Raw genomic sequence first — 26,013 nt, forward strand, 5'->3', positions numbered from 1 at the left:
AAAAATAGTACAAAAGTTATATAATGTATAGAAAACGTTGCTATTTTACATTTCAATCGTTACATTATCTTTAATTTCTACTAAAATATTTAAGATATTTTTTTCAATACTTTTTGACTCGTGCATTTTTTCATAAATATTTTATTATCAACGATATAGTCTTTTTAATTCCAACATTATGCTTAAATTTCTGATAAAATATCCGACATATTTTCGTCAATACTTTCTGATTTGTGTTTTCGCTGTTCAACATTTTTAACAAAGAAGAAGTGGGTACAAAGTTTTGACAACCATTAGAAATGTCATACCGAACGCGCAAAATAGCATCAGCTGTAGTTATAGACATTTTATTTCTTAATTTGTCTTTAATAATATTTAATATGGAGAAACATCTCCCCACAGTTGCATTTGAAAACGGAATACTTAATAAAGCTAAAACAGGAGTCGAGTTAAGTAAACTTAAGTCGAGAATCGAGCTAAGTAATAACTTACTACATTCCACAAAGGGGTTGAGTTCTAAAATTAAATTTTAATCTTTTTATTTTGGTTTAACATGTTGATTTTCATATTACCATCTCACACATTCAGTTATAAAATTTGATATTAGAACGTAACCAAAATGAAACTAGTAAAATTCACAAATAACCCTGAAACAAACCCCTAAAAACAAATTCCCCTAAAATATCCACTGAAGATTAAAAATCCCCCTAAATTTTGGGGAAAACTGCTGCAACCCTTCCTTTATTATAGCAGTAGGTACATGATGTACTGTTTGTTACTTTATATACACAGCATTATTTTAACGCCTTTAGAATGTCTGAACTGAACTGTTTGTTCCAATACAGCGATTAAAAGTTTTAAAAAAAATATTTACTATGAAATATTGTTTATATTTCATTATTAAGAATTAGAAGTGTACATTGACCGACAAAGTATAACTAACAAAGGAGTCGCACTTGTATGATATATGGACATCCTATGCTGACATCAGAGTTATTAAAGAAGGTTTTGAGGCTTTCTTCTCTATGGGGTGTTGGCTTAATACTTGACCATGGTTAGGTGGTGTACTCCTTTAAATTTGTTTAATCTGTTTAATAATGTTATTTTCTTAATTATTTGTTATTTTTATTAAAAAATAATTTAAAAACTCCATTTTATTTTACATAAATAAGTGTTTTTATTTTAATCGTATTTGTTTTTATTTTAAAATTGTTTAAGAACTTTCTTTTGGTAAATAGCAGAAGTTTATAATAATAATTTGAATTGAAATACAATTGGAAACAAAGCAATAATTTCAAGCTATATTATTGCATTAGGAATTGTTTTTTATTTTATTTGAACACATAAAACATCAAAGTGATGCTTCAAGTTTGTTTGGATTGAAATAGAAAAATATTATTATTAACTACTAAATAGCAGTAAAAAAAAATTTTTTGAAGTTAATTCCACAGTTCTTTTTCTCTCTTTTTTTTTTTTTTTTGAAACGATGAAAATAATTGTGAGAAAGATTTAAACTTCTTCTTTAACTGCAACTGTTGGTAATATATTTAAAAAATGTAAATACTAATTTGTCATATTTAAATACTTTGTAAGTTTTTTTCAAAAAAAAACTTATTGATTTAAATGAATGAATCTTTTACATGAGTTGGTGCTCTAGTCGATTTTACCTGATTAGAGGACTTCATATTACAATGTGCATTTATTCTTTAACTTTTCTTAAAAATAATTATATAATTTTTTTTTAGTGTTATATAGCTCTGCTGTAATGGAAATCCTCTTTTTTTTTTTCAATGCTTCAATCAGAATCCTGGTAAATCATTGTTTACAGTTTTGAAATCTTTCTTCTAGATCCCAAAAGGAAGATGAAATTGAAGAATATTATAAGAAAAAATATGCCGAATCCTCCGCTGCTGAGAAGGGTTATGGAGATGGTGGGGATCATGAACTACCAGATGAAATTGCCCAGCAGACATTGTTGCCTAGTGTTAAGTATGTATATGTATAAAACTAATTTTTTATTAAGAAATTAAGTTCAAGTTATATGATAAACTCAAGTTTCTTGAGTTTTATGTTGTTTATATGTTATCTTAAATAATTAAATTTCTACAGGGACCCAAATTTGTGGATGGTAAAATGCCGTCTTGGGGAAGAAAAGCAGACTGTTTTACTACTAATGAGAAAGTTTATTGCCTATCAATACACTGAGGAGGTAGTATTAAAGTGTTTTTTTTTTTTTTTCTTTAAGAAAATATTTTATAGACTACATGTCTGCATTTGTTTTTGTTCCATCTGTCTTCAAATTTTATTCTCATTATCATTGTATACACTAAGTACTCTTTATCCTAGTTTCGCTAAATCTCAATATGTTTTTTTTACTCCACCCAGAAACATTTTGAAATTTAAGAAATTTTTTAAAAATGTTTTAAGAATATTTTTTTTTTTTAATTTTTACTGAAATTTGAAATTGCAACTAAACTATAACAAAAAAGTCCTAGTAGTATTCAAAAATTTTAAACACTCACAAATTTTTTTTAATCATTTTATTTTTAAAACTTTGAAGATAATATTCATACTTAATATAGTGCGAAAAGCTTTCTGTAGTTTAATTTTATTAAAAAAGGAAACATTTGAGAGCTTTATGTATATTTGTAAACTGTAATGGTTTATAAAAAAAATTAGGCTTTTTCATTAAAAAGAAAAATCACCTGCAAAACTTTTCAAAAAATCTTTTTTTTTTCTTTTCTTTTTTTGCTGTTGTGTTATAACTTTTAAATTTTGAGTTGGCATTTTCTTTTAACTTCAGTTAATTTATATAGGAATGATAAAATTACATTAATAGACTTAACAGCTTTTTGAAGTTCCTGAAAGTCTTAACTATTTTGAACCAGTTGCTCTCTTTTCAAAAAAGTTATACACTATACATGTGTTGCTTTGTTGAATACCATTTTTAACTTAATCACATGACTCATGTTAATGCTTTCAATTTTAGCCCTTACAAATTAAAAGTGTTGTAGCCCCTGAAGGAGTAAAAGGTTACATCTATATTGAAGCTTACAAACAAACTCACGTTAAGCAGGCCATCAACGGTGTTGGTAGTTTGCGTATGGGTCAGTACCAGCAGATGGTAAGTACAAGTAGATTTACCAATTTAAATCTATCATAAAGTTTGTTTATATCAATTTAATTTTTAAGTGCAATGGACAATAATTAAACTTTCAGTTAAATAAAGGGAAAATAATGAATTATTCAAAGTTAAAACTTACAGAAAATAAAAATGCATTGATTAAAAAATAAAAATTGATCACACAGAGTTGTATTTCACTAAGATATTAAAAAAAAAAGAAGAAGAAGACAGTAATAAACTTTTATTTAAATTACTTAATTTTATTGACATTCTACTTCAACAAGTTAGAAAATATAATAAGTTCGAAGTTCACAATTTTATGCTGTATATATAAAGTAACTTTGAACAATAAAATAATCAACTAAATGTTCAAGTTATTCCAGAGAGTATATTTGGTGAAAAACACCATGGTTTTCTTGTCTGCAATAAGATATTTCTAGACAGGACGTGATTTCATTTCTCAAAATATCCTCTCCTGCATGATTTAATTAGCATATTTAAAGTTAGATCTTGAGTAATTCAGATTGCGTCTTAGTTCTTAAATTTTTATCTCTAGATCAAAACAAGTTTAAATGTATTAGTATTTATTTGCATACTGTTAACAAAATGTTACTTACAGAAATTTGGCAAATAATAAAAAAGCATAAGAAGATGGAAAATGTTTTAAATATCATAGGAAAAAGATAAAATCACATTTTTTTTTAAAAAAAATATTTCTTATTCATTTATGAAACTAACTTTAAGGGGAAAAGATATAAATTATGTTATGTAATACAGTCAAATCTTGATATCACGATCTTTGATAACATAAATTCTTTGGTATCATGGGAGGGAAAACTGATTTCCTTACATATTTGCTCTGTTGCTTATAGACCCTTTGCAGGCCTTGGCTGCCTCAACAGCACGCCTTCTCCAGCTCCCTCTGTCCATGGCAACTCCTCCAGTTCTTAAGTTTCAGGACTTTGAGGTCGTTTTCAGTGTCTTTGAGCCATCGAGTAGGTGGTCTACCTCTAGAGCAGGACCCCTGAGGGTTCTTGAAGGTGGCAATTTTTACAGGGCTATCTTCAGAGCCTCTCCATATATGTCCAAGCCATCTTAGTCGATTGCTTCGGATTATCTGCATAATTTGAGGATGTTTATAGAGCCCATAAAGTTCAAAGTTGTACCGTGTTCGCCAACATCCCCCCTCTGGTATGGCACCAAAGATAGTTCTAAGTATCTTTCTTTCAAATGTTTCTATCGGGCGTTGTACGTCAAGGTTTAAAGTCCAGGTTTCGTTTTCGTATAGCAAGACAGGCAGAATGAGTGTCTTATATAATTTTAGTTTTGTTTTTTGGCTAATAAAATTCGATCTTAGTTGACTTTTTAGTCCAAAAAAACATCTGTTGGCCATATTGATTCTATTGTCAATTTCAGGTTTCAGTTTGTTTTGGTCATTGATAATTGTACCAAGATACTTAAATTCTTTAACCTTTTCAAAGGAATGTCCGTTTATCTGCAAAGGTTCACTATAGTTTACAGTTGAGCTTGAAAACTCCATGAATTTGGTCTTGTCTTCGTTAATGGAAAGGCCCATATTTATAGCAGTTTGGTCAAATACGTTTCTCAATTATCCTCGATTTCATGCAGAAGTTAAAATTAATCATTTCTTGAAACAATAACAAAAAGGAGATTCCCCTGTTTAAAAGTAAAGTTCGCAAATTATCCTTTCCTGAAGAAGTGGACATACAAGACGTTTGCGCCGATAAGAATATCTGCTCATAAAATGAAAAAGGACATGCTAATTGTATGAATAACAATGAAACTAATATTTAGGAAGAAATAGTTACTTTAGCCAAACCTAAATTGAATTGAAAATACAAAGAGCTTATCAACTCTAATTTAGAGAATCTTTTAGTGTGACATTGAACAGAGTTTGAAAGAAATATTTTTTAAATGCTAACACGTTATACAATTTTGAAAATGTCGATCAAATTTAATTTAACTGAATTGTAAAGCAAGTAATTGATATTAGATTACAATATAAAATTTTCAATGTCAAGGAATTTTAACATCTTCCTTCGATTTCAGAGTGTTGAGGTTTGACTGTTTAATGTTTTTTTTTTTTTTCGCATATCATTCATTTACATTTATATGGTTTGTATTGGTTTAATGTACATAATTTATGCACATTGTTTTAGATGGTTCCCATCAAAGAAATGACCGATGTCCTTCGAGTCACAAAGGAGCAAACCCAACTGAAACCAAAACAATGGGTCAGATTGAAGAGAGGGTTATACAAAGATGATTTAGCACAAGTACGATGTCAATATTTTTTTGAATATTTAATTTATATTGAAAGTTAACATACACATTTAAGTATAAATCTTCTGAAATCAGTAATTTATTTGAATTTTCTTTCTAGGTGGATTTTGTCAATGTTGCTCAAAATTTCGTACATTTGAAACTCATCCCAAGAATAGATTACACAAAAAAGAGGGGTGCTTTGCGGACTTCAGTAATTAATTACATCATTATTTTATGAAACTGTATTATTATAATGTTACACACTTTTCAATTTTATGGTAGCATAACATATTGAGTTTATGTTTAGAGTTATAATTTAACAGAAATGAATTTAAGAATAATTATTAAAATATTTAAATTTTTGTACAAAATAAATTTTTAATTATGATCATTTATAATTATGATTTTTAAAGCTTATGTTGTTTTTTTTAATCTTAAAAATATATTTTTTCTTTTTGCTCTAAACATATTGAAAATTATTTTAAGTGCATATTTTTTTAAAAAAAATTTCACTTTTTTATTTATGCTTTTCTGATATATTTTCATAAGAATAATATAAATAGTTAAATAACAAAATTGAATTTTCAACTTATTTTAATTTTTTTTATGTAAAGAAAAAAAAGTTTATACTTTTTTTTTCTCTCTCCTCAAAAATGCTTTTATTTTAGGAACCAGAAAAGCGAAAGAAAGGCCGAAAACCCCCTCCCAAACTATTTGATGTTGATGCCATCAGGTATTGTTTCACTTATATAAATATTTTCTAAATTACCTTTCAGATTTTATTTTACTAGAAATTTACCTCCATATATTTATTTTATTTAGAGCACTGGGTGGTGAAGTATCTACTGATGGTGACTATCTTATATTTGAGGGAAACAGATTTAGCCGGAAAGGGTTTCTTTTCAAGAGTTTCGCCAAATCAGCTTTGGTAATTTATCCATATAATTTTTAAGCATATAAGATCATCAGTGTAGGTTAAATTACAAATATTAATAAAACAAAAATACTGCAGATATCCTGTATACTCTAGATATCTCAAAGAACTGAATATGTTCTAAAAAGTAGAAAAATATATTTAAAATCGGTAGTTGATAAATCTAAATACAACAATGATAATTTTATTTTTAAAAGTATGACAAAAACAATTATCAGGGTTGCCACAGGCGACTAAACAACTATTTGCAATTATTTTTGGCATGAGGCAACTATAGCAACTTTTTTTGCCTGAAAAGGCTTTAAAAGCAACTATTTTCAGGAAAAAGATACAGGGATGAGATTTTTCCGCTCTTTTTCACTTTTGTCTCTCGAATTTCAGCCTTTTTATCAAAAATTTCGCTTTTTTTATAATAAATATTCCGCTTTTTCAGAAAATTCAGCCACTAAAATATAATAATTATTTTTATTTCTGATTTTCAAAGGTAAACAGAAAATTCAAACTACAAAGCTACCAACCCTTTCCGCATTTTTATTTATTTTAGCTATTTTCTCCGCTTTTATGCACAAAAGATAAGATTTTCCGCATTTTTACCCGCCAGCCAGATAGCTCGTATTTTCGTAATTCAAACGACGCTGCTTCGGACAAGTCTTTTAGAAGTCGCAAGCCTGGAATTTGCTAATATCTCGATTCTTAATCATGCGATTTTAATATCAAGCATAGCTTTTCGTATTTACGTGATTTAAAAGTTGCGTGTTGCGATTCTTATTTACGAGATTTAAAATCCGATATCGTGATTTGTATTTACGCCTTTTTAAAAACCTATGTAGTGATTCGTATTCACAAGAGTTTAAAATCCTATGTCGTGATTCGCTCATGCGGTTATAATATCAAACATCGATTTTCGTCTTATATGTGCTTTAAAAATAAGGCATTGGGATTTGCATTCAAAATTATGCCTCATTATTCTTATTTATGCAATTTAAAATTTATGCATCATGATTCGTATTTACACGATCTGAAAATTATGAATCGTGATTTGTATTTACGCTATTTAAAAATTTTATATTGCAGTTCGTATTTTTTAATTTTCAAAATCGTATATCTAGTTTCATACTCACGTGATTTCAAAATCCATAATCTTGATTCATATTCACGCTATTTTAGACTCCAGGATTGCAATTTGCATTTGCGCAATTTTAAGATCAACTATTGAGATTCTTGTAAGAAGTAAATTTTTTCTTGATTTAGTTACTCTAAACGTGACTGTTTTTTATTGACGTTTATTAGTATATGTAGGTGTTACAACATCAGCGAAACTGGAATAGAATATATTCAAAACTTTTATTTTGGGCTTGCAAAGAAGAAAAAGTAGGATTTGTCACACGATGTTTGAAGATGGGCTAATGACTAAATATAGCAAACATAAAAGATATAGCACTTAAAAAGTGATTCATTTTTTTTTTTTTTTTTTTGGAAAAAGAGTTAATTAACTCAGCATCAAAATGCAAAATTTAAAAAATAATGTTGCTGTTATTTATGCTATGAAATGCAAAGTTCTTATCAAATGAAAAATAATTATCCAAACAGTTGCTGATTATCATGTAATTTTTCAAACTAAAATAGCAATTTTTGTATTTAAGGAGTTACTATATATTTCTACTTCACAGTTATTGATATGTTTCACAGGGCTCCAGTTAGATCAGATTATAATATAAACATAGTGATTTTCCAATTGTAAAAGTTGATTTTCTTTTCAAAATAATTTAAAAAGTCATGTTACTGATATATTTGCTTTAAATCATGTTACAGTATTTATTAACAGAAATGGAATGTTAATGTATGTACTCAGAAGTTTTAATTTGCTAAACCAGACAGTTTCTCAAGTAATAATTGTCTCTTATGTGAACTGAAGAAAAATAGAATTTCTAGCTTTTTTTTTTTCAATTGGTAATTTTTCTTTTTACTAAATGTATCGATGTAATCATTTATATAATAATAAATTAGTACACAATTTTATGTCAACAAATTGTTATTTATTATCTTAAACTGTCTGGAATTTATTGTTAACCGATTGCGCGTACGTAAAATTTACTTTCTTGGAAATTCAGCTTTTTTGCCTTTTGGCCAATCTCATCCCTGAATCTGCAGTCCGCGATAGTTTCTGAACACATTGAGATTTTTTTTTCTTAAAAAAAAAAAAAGTTTAAAATTTTGAATTGCAAATTTGAGTCTTCACTTTTTAATTCGTTCAATCTGCACAGATTCCATTGTAAGTGTATTTCGTTTCTCAATTGTCTTTTCAATGGTTATATTTCGACGGCTACGTAATTCTGCATGCTTTTTTTTAAAAAAAAACAATTTTTAAAGCGATATTACGATGCCTGAATTTCGAATTTGACTGATCATTTTTCACAATATATATATATATATATATATATATATATATATATATATATTATTAAGTCATTAACAAAATTTTAGTCACATTTTTGATGAATTTTTGTTCTTATTTAGGTTGCCTAAATAAGAACAAAAATTCATAGTTTTCGGCTACTATTTTCATGCTTTAGACTACTAAAAGCAACTATTTTGTTCCTTTTTTTTTGTGGCAACCCTGAATTATGCATTAAATAGAAAAATCGGTTTACAACAAACTTATTGTGATTTTCCGAAAAAAATTCATTTTTTATTTCGAGAAAAATTTGACATAACTAGGTTTTGAGACAAACTTCTTCGACATAGGAATTTGAATTAACATTAGTTGAATATATAATATCTAGGTGGAAAATTTATTTTTTTACAAAAGTTTTTAAAGATATATTTTCATTAATTATTTTTTGCTTTTAGATTATTGATGGTGTGAAACCTACTTTATCTGAATTGGAAAAGTTTGCAGAGAAGAATGATGCTAAGGGCATGGAAATAGAGTGTATCCTTTTTACTAGTTTAAATTTTTACTCTGATAATTTAGACTTATGTGCAAATGTCAATTCTGTAGCAAATGTCAATTCTGTAGCAAATGTCAATTCTGTAGCAAATGTCCATTCTTTGTACTATTTTTCAATTCAATATCTGTCTTTATTTACAAAAAATTAAAATGTATCTAAGTGCAGTTTTCAGTGATTATGCTAGACTTTGTAAAGTATGTGACCCTGGGATCCCAGACTTCCATATATCTGGGTCCTTTCTAACTAATGATGTTTTTTTTTCCTTTTTAAAATAATATAATATAAATCTCTACTTTTAAGGTATACATGAAAAGTAAATGTTTTGCTGATCAGGGAAAAATAATTAGGATCAATCAAACACCTGCATGAAGCAATCATATACTTTGATACTAATGTTTGAGTATTTTCATTTCTTCTTTTTACTATAAACACTAAATTATTTGTATTTTTTTTAAAAGTTTGCAATTTCGCTAACATATATATGGTGTTGCAGTTTTTAAAATTTTTTTTTATCGGTATTGGCATTTTTTGGCGCAGGGGATCTTATAACCTGTTTTTTTTCTTCTATACATCTGAAATGTTAGCACTTTTTAAAATTTTTTTTTAATTATAAATGTTAGAAAAATAAACTTTGTTGCCACTTTTGTCTGTCAGTATCATCATTTATATACTTTTGTTTTCTATTCAACTACTTAAATGAATTTGAGATGAGTTAAAAACAATTAGTGAATTCAGGTAAATTGCTGACTTAACCTAATATAGGATTGCAAAACCTTTTCCAAACACAGGCTGTAGAGGGATATTTATACTTTGAATTCAGTTTTGATTTCAATTGATAATAATTAAGTAATTCCATAGTGTAATAAGGCATTTGCCTTTACTTTAAAAGGCATTGTATATAACATTAAAACTTACAATTTAAATAAATTATCATTAAATAAATTTTTGAGCTGCATTTATTTAGATTATTTTGGTTTTATATTTTGATTTATTGAAAATTAATTTAATTTCTTTAATTTGCACTTTTAATGTTACTATCTCTCTATTTTTAAATTTGTTTCAAAAATAGTTATTAATTTCTCATGTTACTTGTGTGTAGTTTTTTCCAATTTTTAGTTTGAAACAAACTACATTTTAACCATTCAAAAACTTTTGCCCCTAGGCCACTTGCTGTAAAACCCTATCCTAACATACTAAATTTTAAGCTAAAAAAATATGAAGTTTAGTTAGTTTAAACCCATAAACAGTTTATTTTAAAGGGAAATAAATTTAGTAATGTCATCAGGGGTCTGTCCAGGCCAAATTTACCACCCTTTAGTGGTACCCTCACAAATTCAACAATATTTTTTCTTAAAATTTTCTTTTTGTATTCCGTAAGAAACGATAAATCCATGTTTATAGTCTTGATTTTTTAATATAATTTGGAATTTTCGCAAATTATGTTTAAATTTTCACAAAATAGGTACTTCTCAAAAAAACCTAGACAGACCCCTGGTCATTAAAATTTTAAAATTATATAATAAATATATATTTTTTTTGTTGCATTAATTATAAATTCATTAGTCAATTATGTAATTTCTTTAAAAAAAATTTACACATCGTTAAAATTATTTTTGTTGGACCTTAATAAAGATATAGTGAGTGAAACAGGACAAGACGATGGAAGCCATAGTTTTTCTCCTGGTGATAATGTTGAAGTCTGTGAGGGAGAATTGATACATTTACAGGGTAGAGTCATTACTGTGGATGGTAACAAAGTCACTATGCTGCCTACTCACGAGGATTTAAAGGTAATTATAATTATTTTTTTTTAATGAATTGTCTTCATTTTGATTTTTTTTAACATTTTATTCTATTTTATAGATGACTGTGTGTAAATTATTATGTTAAAATTATTTCAATTAATTAATGTTAATTATTGACTAGGATCCACTTGAATTTCCTGCACATGAGTTGAGAAAATATTTCAAAATGGGTGACCATGTCAAAGTAATTGCTGGAACATATGAGGGAGATACTGGACTGATTGTAAGAGTGGAAGAAAAGATTGTTCTGTTATTTTCGGATCTGACGATGCACGAGGTTAGTCTATTGAAGTTGTGAAAAATTTTCTTAAATGGTTTTCGACAACATGTATTTTATTTAGTTGTTTTTTATGAGGTAGTTAATTTGAAAATTGTTTTAAGAGAATCTAAGAAGTTTTTGTTTTTCTTTTAAAGCATTCTAAAAGCTCTAGTTTTATCAACAGGGCCTTAATTTTCATTTTGATCCTGCTCAGATTACTGTTCTTAGAGTGAATTTTATTGATACTTTTGCATTTTGGTTAATTTTTTGTTTATTTTGGCGAAGATTCAGAGTATAGAGAAAGCAATGTTCCTAACTTTTTTCCTACCCTAGTTTAAACCTTAATTTTTTATAATTTATTTTTGTTCTATTTTATTGCTTTAATTTTTTTTTTATTTGATTAAATTTTCTTCATATTTTTCTTTTTTTCATATGAAATAATCTTTCTAAAAAAAACCCAACTTAAACATTACAAATTTAAAAAATAAGAAACAAAATCCTGCTAAATTGTTAAAGTAAATTTAGTCTGATTATTTTTTTAAGGTATTATATTAAAAAAATAACGTTTTAATTTAAATACTTTATAGTATTAACACTTTTCTTGTACCCATTCTACATTTAATGAGAAAAAAAAAAATATGCTGACCTGGAAATTGTAAGATTTTTACCTGGAAAAATCACTGAAATTTGAAGCTTGATTTGAGTGGCCACACAGAAGAATAAGAACATAATTTTTTTCATTGAGAAAAAGAATTATTAAGTAGGAAATCCATTTTATTGTTAGAAGTATATAACTGTAAAATATGGTTTTTATGTTTGTGTTAGTTTATAAAATGTATTAATGTTGTATTATCAGCTCAAAGTCAGGCCTCAAGATCTACAGCTCTGCACAGACATGGCCACTGGTGTAGATTCTCTTGGACAATTCCAATGGGGAGATCTTGTTTTATTAGAGTAAGTTCAATATTACTATTGCTCTAGAAGCTTTGAATCTATTATGGATTTTGAGTGTAGTTGTGGTTACCGATAAAAAAGAAGTTACATTATAATTTTATTAAATACAAAGGGCCAGACCCTCAAAAATTATATATTAATAAATAGCATAATTAATAAAAAAAAATATATGTTATATAAAATTAAATGTCGCTGATTGGAAGAGAGAGAGAGATGTAACCTTGGATTGGTTTTATGTTCTTGACAGGATTAAACCGTTGTTCATTAATGTGATACGAAAGCGGTTATTTTAAGCTAAAAAAATATAAGGTTAACTTTTTGCCACAACATTCGTTAAATATATTTTGCAAATCTGAAATATTTTTCAGTTTATTAATATTAACTCAATCTAGTTTTACCACCATATTTTTCATCTTGCTTAGCTTACTCCAGAATTATAAAATATTTTAATACACATTTTTTTTTCTTGACAGAAAAAGTGAATTTTGCTTCAGAGATGTGAAGAACAATTACATTTTAAATTATAGAGACCAACTTAAAAAAATAATGTAAAAAGTTAAAATAAATTTATTTTGCTCTTCCCATCATTTATCAGAATTATGAAATTTCAAACTTCCAACATTTCCATTTTGCTATTTGGATTCAGATCCTTGCTTTGATATTCAGGTTATTTTTTCTAACTGTTCATCTGACAATTTCTTTTGTAATTGTTATCTTGTTTAGGATTAAAAACTCTATCATATTCAGTTGTTTAAAGGGTATTGCTCCTGTGGAGTTTGAATTTAAGGGGAAATGGAGAAAAAGTTTCAATGAATTTTTAGAATGCACCATGTTTTTCTTTTCTTTCTTTTTTTCTTTTTAAAATTTTTTTATATAAAATGCAAAACTCGAAAACTCACTTGCCTAATTTTCAGGATTATTTCCAATTTTCAATGCTAAAATATGTTTGTTGAGGCGTTAAAAATATACCTATACAGGAATGAATGTTTCTTATTAAATCTGTGTTGTTGTTTTTTATTAAGTGGGGTATTTTCATATCTTTAAAAGGCAACAATACTTTCAGCACATTTATGTTTTGTCCCAAGTTTTGCCAACTTAACTAGAAATATAAACAGGATTATGGTGCATATAATATAAACATATTAAGATAATTATATTTCGAACACTCACATGCATCTGTATACTTCATAAACAAATCTTATATAATTATTTGACTCTGCATTCTATGATTTCAAAAGTGTAATTTTTCAAAAATTTTTTTATTAGACTTAATAGTTCTCTATGTGTTATTCTTAAACAAACAAGTAATCAGACTTTCAAATTTATTTTCAGTGCACAGACAGTTGGAGTCATTGTTAGATTAGAAAAAGAAAACTTCCATATACTTAATATGCATGGCAATGTAAGTTTTCTTCGTATTTTTCACAATTTCATTTGGATTTAAATATTAAATAAATGATGCAAAACATTGGCAATTGCAGGTGGTAAAAGTGAAGCACCAGAGCATTACTAAAAGAAAAGATACCAGAAAAGCTGTTTCTCTTGATTCTGAGCAAAATCAAATTCAAGCTCGAGATGTTGTGAAAGTGATTGATGGCCCACATTCGGTCAGTTGTTTTTGTGAAATTTTTTTTTTAACTTGTAAAAAGTGTTTAAAAACATTAAAACTTTTTTTTCCAGTTGTAACATACTAAAAGTTATTTTAGATGCAATCATTGACATGCAAACTCTGCATTTCATTCAAATGATCTTGTTGATATTAAAAGTACTGTCAATACATAAAATTCAAAAATATTTCGTTTTAAATGTTCCATAAGTGACTCACCCTTGATTTTAAAAGTTTAAAAACATTAAAACTTTTTTTTCCAGTTGTAACATACTAAAAGTTATTTTAGATGCAATCATTGACATGCAAACTCTGCATTTCATTCAAATGATCTTGTTGATATTAAAAGTACTGTCAATACATAAAATTCAAAAATATTTCGTTTTAAATGTTCCATAAGTGACTCACCCTTGATTTTAAAAGTTTAAAAACATTAAAACTTTTTTTTCCAGTTGTAACATACTAAAAGTTATTTTAGATGCAATCATTGACATGCAAACTCTGCATTTCATTCAAATGATCTTGTTGATATTAAAAGTACTGTCAATACATAAAATTCAAAAATATTTCGTTTTAAATGTTCCATAAGTGACTCACCCTTGATTTAATGCTATCCAGTTTTAATAAGATCCCATTTTAAACTAAGAAATTGTCTGTTAAGTGTTAAATAACTTATAATATATAACTCTGTTATTATCATCATATTTTGGATTTAATGAGGAATTTTTTCAAGAATTTCTATAAATTGTTTTATTGAGTCAAAAAAGAAATTATTTCATTCTGTGTGAGAGTTCCATTACTTCTAAAATTAAATCCTCTCCTTTAGTTTAATTTATTTTAATAATATATTAATAAATGATGAAGAGTGAAAAATTGAAGTTCTCAATATGTCTTGCTGTGAATTACACAATTGTTGCAACAGAAGATTTTGTTATGCAAACCATTAAGGTGATGCTCATGTGCATGTTCCTGGCCAAATGTTTATAAAATACAGATTTAAACAACCATGTTGAGGTAACTATGAAGCCACAATCATTGATATATTTTATTATTTGATTCTTCGCAACCACTATATTCTGTAACATTGTCCATCGCAGCTACTTCCTCCTAAATATCAATTTTATTTGGATTCTCTAAAGTAGCATAGCCTTTTCCTATTTTATGAACAGGCATTTTTATCTATACACAAATCTTGCTTGTCTACTTCTTTAGGAAAGAATCATTTAGGGGGTTTCTTATCAAACGTGAAAATATTTTCCTTTGTAGGGTTGTAAGAAATTATTCATACAATTGTTCGAAAAAAAAAGGGAAAAAATTTAAGAATTGGAATTGAAGAAAAATTTCAAAATCTTCATAAATCAAGGGGAGAGTTTTTAGTGATCAAGAATGTTTCTTGAAAGAGTCGCGAATATGAATTTGGTTGAAATAGTTTTTTTCCTGTTAATAACGATGCAATACTGTGTGTACTAAGTATGGGAATCATTATATTATTAAGTTTATTATTATAACTGTTCATGAAGTACTATATTTTTTTATGAGGTGTATTTTCTCTAAATATTAAATTCCCTAAACTTTCTCGCTAATATATAATTTTCTTGAAAGAAATTTCATATTACGTTCTTAAAAAGCAACTCCACATGGTATTAACAAATTGTTTATTTTTAACAGGGTAGACAAGGTGAAATCAAGCATCTGTATCGTAGCTTTGCTTTTCTTCATTCTCGTATGATGACAGAAAATGGTGGTATTTTTGTTTGTAAAACAAGGCATCTTGCTCTAGCAGGAGCTGGAAGTGGGGGTGGAAGAGTATGTGAATAATTTTATAGTTTAGTTTGAAATTAATTTTTTTTCATTTTTAGTTAAGAGACAAATTTTATTAACATATCTTCTTTTTTTCAATAGCCTGTGTCTGAAATCAGTATGCGCTCACCTTTTCATGCTGCATCCCCTCGTATCAACAGTCCAATGCATCCCTCTGCTGGTGGCAGAACTCCAGGGAGTGGCTTTACGGGAGGAGCAAGTCCTGGTCCTGGTGGTGGAATGGGTAGAGGTAGAGGTGGAAGGAGAGATAATGAATTGATCGGTCAAACCATTAAAATTACTCACGGGCCTTACAAAGGTAATAAATTGTATTTTTCATTCGTCTCTATTCACATTTTATAACTTTCTTAATTTGCTTTACATCAATCAAAAAACAATCCATTTAGATTTTGTAACCGTTGTTGAACGGCCAATCCAATTTTTGGGAGGAGACCACTGTTAGCCAGACGGCAAGGGGACTCTAACCCATGATCTTTCTACCACTGAAGATATTTCACGTCAGCACTTTCGTTGGTGCAAGCTGAATGCGGTTTCGTATTGACGAGCCATCTCTGGGATTCAAACCCGGTTCACTTCATCCGTACGCGAACGCTCTATACCCTGAGCTAGTACTGCTCAATCCATTTATATTGATGAGATCTGCCTTATAGCTTTTAAAGTGTTGTTAGTAGTTGTCTGATTATATATTTTAAATCATTTCAACTAGGTTGGTATATCCTAGTTGGCTGGGCGCTGAACTCACGCTCATGAAAAGGGGAGTTTGAATCTAGCTGGATAAAGTCTCCTCGTGTTGTAAATGGTGACTGGTGCTTAATAAATCTGTTGGGTCACAAGTCCCCCATGTTCCCATTACAAATTATACCTCTGGGGAGTACTGATTTGGAGATCGATTGTTCTCTGGTTCAGTAAAAGATTATAATCTGCGAATGTATGAAATGTCTATCCATAGATAACGTCACTGGAAAACAAGAATAATCGCCACCCTTTGCCCTCGATGCCAACAATGTCGTTTCAACTAATTTTTGAGCTGTTAAGGTCATTTATTTTATTGCAGGAAAAGACAAATATTAAATGTTATTGGAAAAATTTATAGTTCTCAAAGCATTTTTATATTCTATTATATTTCGCAATCAACAGTTTGTGTGCAAAATAATCTAATAAGGAATTTAAACGGGTATAAAATTCAATGGGAATAAAATACTTCTCACATCAAACACTGTAACTTACAGCAGTGCATTTTGGTAAAAACAAGCTTTCCCTTATCAGGCATTGGAAATTTAACATTGACTGTATTCCCATTTCTTGATGAGATTAAGTAAACTTGTTCTATTCAAAATGCATTGCTATGTTCTGTGTATAAAAATTCTTTAAGGTTTTAAAATTAATTTTAAGTTAACTTTTGTATAACGTCCTCTAAATTCCTATGATCTTGCTGCATGGAAATAGCTCATAGTTTGCTATTCTAATTTTATATTGTTATTTCATTGCTTTAATGTAATCGTGGGGATTTAAGTTTAGACTATGTCAACCTTCATCTATCTAAAGGTACCTCAAGATGGATTCAAGTTAACATGCTTTATATAGTAGTGATTTGTTATTTAATATTTGTAGTGGTAGTTAGTTTTGCCACATAATAATTTTTTATGTAATAATTTTTTATGTATAATATATTTTACAAAGTCAGTTTTGTCAAAATTGTTTATCCCATAGGTCACATTGGTATTGTTAAGGATGCTACTGAAGCCACAGCTCGTGTAGAACTGCATTCCAAGTGCCAAACTATTTCAGTAGATAGAACTAGATTAGCTGTTGTTGGGTATATTATTTTAATTTTTCTGTACGCTAACATTTTACACTGGATTAAATATGCATTAATTATATTTTCATTCTCATAGTGGACCCAGTAAAGGTAGCGTTTCCAGTTACAGTCGTACTCCCATTTATGGCAGCCAAACTCCCATGTATGGTGCTGGTTCAAGAACTCCCATGTACGGCTCACAAACACCACAATACGAATGTATGTTATTTGTTTGTACTCTCTTTACTAGTCTATAAATATTTCTTATTGTGTAATAATAAAGTACGAATTGTTGAGTTCTCATTTGCATAGCTACCAATTTTGCTACTGGATTTTGCTAGTTTCTACTGGTTTAATAAAAATTCTCCTGGATTTTAGAAAAATCCCTTTATTTTAAAATATTTTAGAAAATTCCCTAAAATTGAGTAAGTTTCCTAAATAAATCTCTGTTGAAATTAAAATTTTTACACCGATTATTGCTTGCTCGAATATTTAAATAAGTTTTGCTAATATATAATGAAGCAAGCCTCATGTATAGAAATCAGTTTAAAACTTTTTTTTTTGTTCTTCAATGTTCAGTTTATTTTCATTTAGAACGCGCTTTTTGAATTAATTAAAAATTCTTAATTATTTTATGAATTAAGTGCCTATTACTATTCAAAATTATGAGTAAACATAACTTTTCGAGAAACTATAAAAGTAAACATAATACACAACATTTCAATCATATTTAATGCCAATCATGACTGGAAAATATTGCAGCTTTTATTTTTTGATGATCATAAAAATTCCTAAAATTCCCTATGAGTAAATTATTTAGTTCATTATGGAACAATTATTATGAAATTTATATTTCTTAAAATCTACTAGATTTTTTCCTATTTAAGTTGGCAGCTATGCATTTGTGTTTATTAGGATCTTTTAAGTGACTTACACTGTAAATAGAATTAATTTTTTAAAGCTAGAATAACTTTTTGCATGGTTAGGGACAAATCAGTTATAAAAACAAAGCAAATAGACGTTTTAAAATCATGGTTTTAAGTCTATAAATACTTCTCATTGTGTTATAATAAAGAATGGATTGTTGAGTTCTTACTTGTGTTTATTGTGATTTTTAAAATGACTTCCATTTAATAAAACATTCCTTTTAATGAAACAGTAATTAAGAACTGGAATAAATTTTTCCATGTTTTTGGGCTAATCAATTATAGAAACAATTTTAATCTTTATGCACTTTGAGAAATTCTTCATTATTAAATTTTCCAGAAGCTAAACATGTATGAAAATGTTCATTAATATTTAAATCATAATAGCGTTAGCAATGAAAGATAAAATGTTTAAGACGTATGATTATTCAGTTTTTACAAAATTAATTTTTTTAGTTTGCGTTATACAAGAGTTAAAACCTGGTTGGAAGAAAAATTTAATGTTGTTACTTTCATAGAAATTTTTTTAGAAGGAAATTTATTTTTGATTTTCAGCTGGAAGTCGTACACCCCACTATGGAAGTCAGACGCCATTGCATGAAGGTAACCGCACTCCCAGCCATGGGGGAGCCTGGGACCCCTCTAACGCCAACACTCCAGCTAGGTACAATTTTTTTTTTTTTTCATATTTTTTCTGTATTTACTACATTTTTACACTAAATTTATAATAGGGCAGCATAAATATATCTTTTTTCCATCAAGTGAAAATTTCTTAATTTTAAGGCAGGGATTCTTTGGATATCTTAACCTTTTTTTTTTAAATGACTTGTTTGATTTAGTCTAAAAATTGCCCAAAACTGCCTTAAAATATAATTCTAACAAAAAAAACCAACTCATCTGAAATTCTAAATGTATTGTTTGCTATGTATTGCTAATTTTAAATAATATCTTAATTAAAATCCCATAATTTATTTTATTTATATTTATAAAATGTAAAATAATGTACACATTTTTTATATACTCAAATAATATCTGTAATATGTTGCTCTTGAAATTCATGATAAATTGAATAATTTAAACAAAAGCAGTTATTCCTTTTTAATATATATTTTAAATTATATTTTTGATATATTTTAAAGATGTAGAATATATATTAGTTTGATGTTATAGCTTTTTCCCTAGTTTGAATCTTAAAACTACACTATAAAACCCTGTTTTGGATAGTTTAAGACTGTAGGATGAGAACCACATTTTTTAATTGTTGAAATATTAGATTACATTTGTGCTATAGGTTATAGCTCTTTTCTCAGTCTTTAAATATTGCTTTTAAAAAAACCTTCTAAAAAATCTAGATACAGGCATAAGAGTTTTGGTCAAGATGTGGAAAACCATAACTTTTGTGACACCTAAATATTACCAACCTTAGGTTCAATTAAGTAATAAGTTTTAAATGATATGAATTTAAGGACTTACTTTATTTGTGTAAATGTGGATTTAATTATGACCCTTGTTATCCTAACAATCAGTCACCAATAAAAATTAAAGTTCTCGAAACAAAAACAAAAATTGTTTTCTTAGGTTGTGGGCTCTTAATTAATTGTAATAGAATTGTTTTGAAATTACTTACCTGTTTAGTGAAGTAAATTTGATAGTTTTTCTATCTTTCTCATTCAATATTTTGAATAATATTTAAATGAATATTATGACTGCTGGTGGATGGATTTTATTATACAAGAAGGCTTTGCCGCAAGCTGCTTTCTAATTTTCAAGATAACTGTGTGATGCTCGCTAGGTTTATTATCTCTTCAGATTCAGAATGCAAATTAGCTACTCTTGCTAAGTGTTATGAAGAATAATACTATTATTAATTATTCAAAGCAGTAGAAAATGTTACACAAATGCAAACCAAATTATTTTTTTCATAAAAATTTAATACATTATTTATAAAACTGCTGCTAAATAACTTTTTACTCTTTAGAGGACAGCATACGATATGTCATTTTGTGAGTTAGCAAAGTTAACTGTTTGCCGAGATTATTGCCAAAACCTAAATTTTTGTCTCAAATTTTTTCATATTCAAAAGATATACTGATTCTGAAGCTTGCTTGTAAGTTGTTGCTGAGATTTCTTCCTTGCTAAACATTCCCTGCATGCAGAGCTCTTTACATAACAGAACCAGGCTAACATCTCCTGACTTCGTAGGCAAGCAAATGTTGAGGCAAATATTTGCAGAAAATGAAATAGTGTCCATCACACATTGTCCTTTATTGATTAATAGCCTTAATTGAGGCTAATCTTGGATAATTGGAGTTGAATTTATGTTTCTTTCACATGTTGGTTCATAATGTTGTCATCTTAATACATTAATGAGATTCTATTAATATTTCTTTTGGTGTATCATACAAAATTAATCATACTTTCAGAGGGAGCAGTGATTTTGATGAATATCCTTTTGAGGAACCTTCTCCGTCACCAGCTAATTATGCAGCCACTCCTGCTTATCAACAAGACCAGGGTCCTTTCACCCCTCAAACTCCTGGAAGCACCTACGCTGACCATAATTACTCTCCTTATCAGACACCTTCTCCTGGAGGATATCCTGGTAACTTTTATTTTTTTGTTTCTCTGTGCTTGGTATGCATAGAAATTTACAAAATTTCATTTAAAAATCTTTCCATTATCTACTTTTTTATTTCACTTTAATTATACCTAAATTATATTTGAAGGTCTTGTTAATGGCCAGTGCAAAGAATAAAATCTGAATTTTTTGAATCTTTAGGGCACATAACATAGTAAAAAAATTTATTGCATGCTGCGGAATATTGTGCTATGGTTTATGGTCTTGAAACTTAATTATTTTATAGCGGGAACACCAAGTCCATCTACATATGCTGCCACCCCCAGTCCTTCCGGATATGCTGGAACACCATCACCAGGGGGTTATGGTTACAGTCCGATGACACCAGGAGCACCACCCACCCCTGGAGGTAATCATTTCTTTGTTTTTTTAAATTTAAATATTACAATAAATTTATTTCTGAAGTCTAAACTAAATTTAAAAATTCTGAATCTTTAATAAATTATTTGAATCTAAATTGTTATATTCATTATGAGGGCTAGAATGTTGATGCTAAATGTTTTATTTTCATCCATTTTTTGTGGTTCCCCTCCCCCCTTTCTAAGAATTATTATTTTTTCCTTGTTAAGTCATTTTTAGATTTTCTTTCTTCAATCACTTTTTATAAATTTTGAATGAAATTTTTTATTTGAAGAGCATTTTGTTAGTAAATCAGTTTTTTTCTTTATGAATTAGTGTAAATGTTGCATTGAATCTTATGTTTTAAATATCCTCCAATTACAAATTTTGATTATGATTTTAAGATATAAGAAGTTGCTTTTAGACAATTGGCAATCAAGAGAATATAAAAAAATCAATTCAATTCTGATATTCTTCAAAAAAAAAAATTAAAAATAGTAATTAAATCTTATTTTGAAGAATTTTTAGATCAACAACATCCTAGAGCCCTTGTTTATTACTTATTGCTTACTGGATTTTCCAGTAGACTATTGGATTTTGCCAGTTTCCCCTGGTTTACTGGTTTAATAAATATTCTCCTGGTTTTTATGCAGTTTAGAAAATTCCCTAAAATTGAACAAGCTCCCTAAAAAAATCCTTATCAAAGTAGATTTTTTGCACAGATTATTATTTGCTTAAATATTTAAACAAGTATTACAAAATATATAATAAAGCAAGCCTCAGTTATAAAAATTAATTAAAATTTTTTTTTGTTCTAAAATGTTCAATTTATTCTTATTCAGAATCCCCTTTTTAAATTAATTTAAAAAAATTTAACTATCTTTCATGAATTAAGTGCCTATTACTATTCAAAATTAAGAGTGAACATAGTACATAAATAACATTCTAAGTTCATTTAATGTCAATCATAACTAGAAAATATTGCAGTTTTTTTATCTTGTCCACTGTAAAAATCCTTAAAATTCCCTGTGTATAAAATATTTAGTACATTATGCAACAATTATCATGGAATTTATATTATTTCGTAAAATCTACTGGATTTTTTCCTATCTGTGTTGTCGGCTATGCATGAGTTTTTTAATAGGATGAAAGGCACATAATGAAGCTTATCTAAACTGACAATTTTTATTTAAATGCAAAAAGACTTTTTTAATTGAAGTATTGTGTTTGTTTCCTTTTTTTTAATAACTTGGTTGTTTTTCTTTATTTGCTTTTAAATATGCAGCATTTATTATATGTTTCGTGTTTCCAGGGATGGATCCTACCTCAGTCGAATGGCAAACCACAGATTTAGAAGTCGTCATAAGAGACACACATTCGGACGATGGATTGAGCGGTCAAACCGGAATCATTAGAGGAATCTCAGTATGTAAAATGAAATTCATTAAAAAAAAATTCTCAGTTTTTTATTATAATTCTGTAAAATTTTATGATAAAAATGTCAGTTCTTCTGAAGGTTTTATTTCATACTAAGTAACATATGGAAAATTTAAGTGCTAAAATGGAAAAATTAAGTACTAAATTTATATACACCGTTGAACTCGCTTATAACAAGCCATTATCCGGATATTTAGTGATGAGCCATAAAACGAAAACATTATTTATTTATTTTTTGATAGCCAGGTTGCAAATGAGAGTTTTTTGGGCCAATAGTTTTATCTGCAGAATAATATATCACAACTAAGAAACTATGTGACTGTTTAAAGCAAATTAACTAGCTTCTTTTGTAAAATGTACAAAGGTTGAGAATTACATAAGTTAGGTATTGTGTTTGTAATTTGGTAAGTTTGTAGATTTTTTTCCTGCTTTCCATGATATAAGCCATGATGATATTTCCATCCATGATATACCATGATTTTCCATCATATAAGCACTCAGTTATAACAAGCAAATATTAGGGTCCCTTTGTGCTTGTTATAAAAGAGCAGTACAGTGATTCGATTAGACTACAGGTGCTTAAGTACCTGGGACTTCCATATTTCTGAAACCCTTTTTATTAAAAGATTCCCAGAATGAAATATGAATTCTCAACCTCATATTAATATTCACATTCGTAATTATTCTAGCTTTTGACGTACAAAATAAGGAATTAAGAAAACAAAAAGAATTATATTTGAAAAATTGAGGCCGTAAGTAAGAATGATTAAAGGCCTGTATCAAGGAAAATCAATGATTAAGTTTGAAACCCAAAATGCTACTTTTCTCTTTCAGCTCTTCTTTTTTGTGAATATGTATTGGAAGTTTGGTTGAAGTTTTGCTTACATAAATCAGCATGCATTCTTTTCAGTGCTTAAAAAAAGATTCGTCCCAGGAATGCATCACTCCTTATTTTTCTTGTTTCCTCAACAATGTTTCTCCTATTGGACGTGTTTTAGTGCATAAGTTGAATAACTTATTTATATACATAATATTATCATAAATGAATTTATTTAGTGCATGCTCACCTTGACTATGTTAAAGCTTTCTTCATTTTCTGTATTTCTCATTTATTTATGTTAGATACTGATAAATATTGTTAGATATTGATAAGTATGAAAAATTTATTTTCAGTCAATTATCACCTTTTTAATGTTTGATTTAACTTTTCAATTGTATACTTGTAAGGGACGACATTAACATGTGATGTTTCCAGGCATTCAATTAAAACTAATAAAAAAATTCAGCGTGATAATAAAACGAGCCTTGAGAGGACGCCATACCATGCGAGAAACTTTTTATTGTAAATTCTCTTTCTCCTCTATAAGTAATTTAAGTTCTAGAAAAATTTAGTACAAGCAAACCTAGAATAAGTCATGATGTTTCAGATACTGAAAAGATATTCTCAAAACATCTAAATGAAAACAAATTATGCGAAGATAACTTAGGAATATGCAATGAAGAAGTTCTCTTCAACAATTTGTTTACATTTCGATATTATGAAACCAAATGAAACTGCGTGGCTTACTCTAAGTTTGTCTGAACATACTTTTTCTATACCTTAAATCAGTTATGGAGGGGCATTTGCGATGTAAAGTTTCTCCCGTGGTATGGCGTCCTCTTAAAGCTGTAGCATTTAGATGTCATGCACAACCATGTGATTAGTTGCAAGCAATAAATTGTCCAAAGCACTATACATAATTTAAAGGATTTGCCTGCACTGCACATTTGATATGAAGTAAATTGCTATTGGTCATTATCACACAACTTTTTTATGCAACAATTTTAAGCTACTGTTTGTTTATTGTTTGTGCACTTGTCAGATTTGTAAAAACAATAATTTTATGTTATAATGAAACTTGACCTAGCAGAAATTTTTTATTAACAGCAAGTATCTGCCCAAATAGTATTTTAATTAGATTATCTGAACTATATTGACCGTACTTTGTGTTTTGTAGGGTGGAATGTGTTCTGTCTTTTTACCCAAAGAAGACCGTGTTGTAAATATCATGGGGGAACATTTGGAACCTGTTACTCCCCTACGAGGTGATAAGGTAAGCACTTTTTCCCTTTTAACTTTGTATCAAAGTTTTACACATTTTTCCTGATCTGAATTAATGTTGTTTCTTTGTACCATTTTAACATCATTAAATAACCAATGTCAGTTGGCTAGTCAAATGTCCTTCATGAATTTTGAATATTCAAATTAATTAGGACTATCTTGTCTGATCATCAAATATTAAAGGTTTCATATTATTTTGAAGTTATTGGGAAATGTTTAAAAAAAAATGATAATTTCACTCATGATTTTGTTTTTTGTTGCAAGAGATTTTTTTAACAGCTCTTAGACACTTTCACCTTACAGATTCTGCATTATGACATTGTTTATTATATAACACATGGTTATAAACTACCATTTTACAACATAAGTAATTTAGAGCACATTTACTGATGTATAAAAATCACTGTTGCATTAGATAAATATATGCTTAATGCCATTGAGTAAAAAGACATAAAGTGTCAGTGTTATAACCTCATTAAAATGAACCTAAAAGGTAAACTTACTGAAGGTGAACTCTTCTATGGTCAAATAATTGAAAATTTTTGTTTGTAATTTTTATTTTAACATCCTAAATATATTTGACTTGATTTAATGCATAATCTTTTAAAAGTTAGTCTCATTACGTTTTAAATTTAAACATTTCTTTTCTAAGAGTTCATTGATTTTATTAAAAAGTGAAATTTTATTGTTTATAGGTCAAAGTCATCTATGGTGATGACAGAGAGTTATGTGGTACACTTTTGACGATAGATTGTGCCGATGGAGTCGTCAAGTTGGGGCCCAAAGAGTTCAAAATGATAAACATGAGATTTCTCTGCAAGATGATTTAATATGTGTTCAAATGGAGGACTTTTTAGCTACACTTTTATGTGAATAAATAATTTGTATTGAGACACTTTGGTTTATATAAACTAATATAATATTGTTATTCCAAAAGCAATTAGATCATGTATCATTTGTAGAATTTAAAACTTGTATATATTTTGTGGAATAAACTCATAAAGTTTGCAAAGCAAGCTTCTGATTTAAGTAAA

The 26,013-nt window shown here is 28.1% G+C and overlaps 1 protein-coding gene across 2 annotated transcripts in view; it reads left to right on the forward strand.

Moving 5' to 3' along the window:
- The window catches only part of Spt5 (Transcription elongation factor subunit Spt5), a 33,116-nt gene extending 7,103 nt beyond the window's left edge, over positions 1 to 26,013 (forward strand). For both annotated transcript variants that reach the window (XM_043043273.3, XM_043043274.3), the window contains exons 5-27: positions 1,849 to 1,989; positions 2,110 to 2,209; positions 2,990 to 3,124; positions 5,305 to 5,421; positions 5,529 to 5,621; positions 6,079 to 6,143; positions 6,233 to 6,338; positions 9,195 to 9,276; positions 10,934 to 11,085; positions 11,222 to 11,377; positions 12,216 to 12,313; positions 13,646 to 13,715; positions 13,795 to 13,920; positions 15,588 to 15,725; positions 15,822 to 16,038; positions 17,451 to 17,556; positions 17,636 to 17,757; positions 19,020 to 19,128; positions 20,888 to 21,066; positions 21,329 to 21,451; positions 22,754 to 22,866; positions 24,876 to 24,971; positions 25,675 to 26,013. In XM_043043273.3, coding sequence (XP_042899207.1) covers positions 1,849 to 1,989; positions 2,110 to 2,209; positions 2,990 to 3,124; positions 5,305 to 5,421; positions 5,529 to 5,621; positions 6,079 to 6,143; positions 6,233 to 6,338; positions 9,195 to 9,276; positions 10,934 to 11,085; positions 11,222 to 11,377; positions 12,216 to 12,313; positions 13,646 to 13,715; positions 13,795 to 13,920; positions 15,588 to 15,725; positions 15,822 to 16,038; positions 17,451 to 17,556; positions 17,636 to 17,757; positions 19,020 to 19,128; positions 20,888 to 21,066; positions 21,329 to 21,451; positions 22,754 to 22,866; positions 24,876 to 24,971; positions 25,675 to 25,809 — 2,779 coding nt within the window. In that variant the 3' untranslated portion in view covers positions 25,810 to 26,013. The remainder of the gene's footprint in view (positions 1 to 1,848; positions 1,990 to 2,109; positions 2,210 to 2,989; positions 3,125 to 5,304; positions 5,422 to 5,528; positions 5,622 to 6,078; positions 6,144 to 6,232; positions 6,339 to 9,194; positions 9,277 to 10,933; positions 11,086 to 11,221; positions 11,378 to 12,215; positions 12,314 to 13,645; positions 13,716 to 13,794; positions 13,921 to 15,587; positions 15,726 to 15,821; positions 16,039 to 17,450; positions 17,557 to 17,635; positions 17,758 to 19,019; positions 19,129 to 20,887; positions 21,067 to 21,328; positions 21,452 to 22,753; positions 22,867 to 24,875; positions 24,972 to 25,674) is intronic.

Source organism: Parasteatoda tepidariorum, chromosome 5 (assembly GCF_982258835.1).
Source record: "Parasteatoda tepidariorum strain Cologne lab strain chromosome 5, Ptep-v5.0, whole genome shotgun sequence".
NCBI lineage: Eukaryota > Metazoa > Arthropoda > Arachnida > Araneae > Theridiidae > Parasteatoda > Parasteatoda tepidariorum.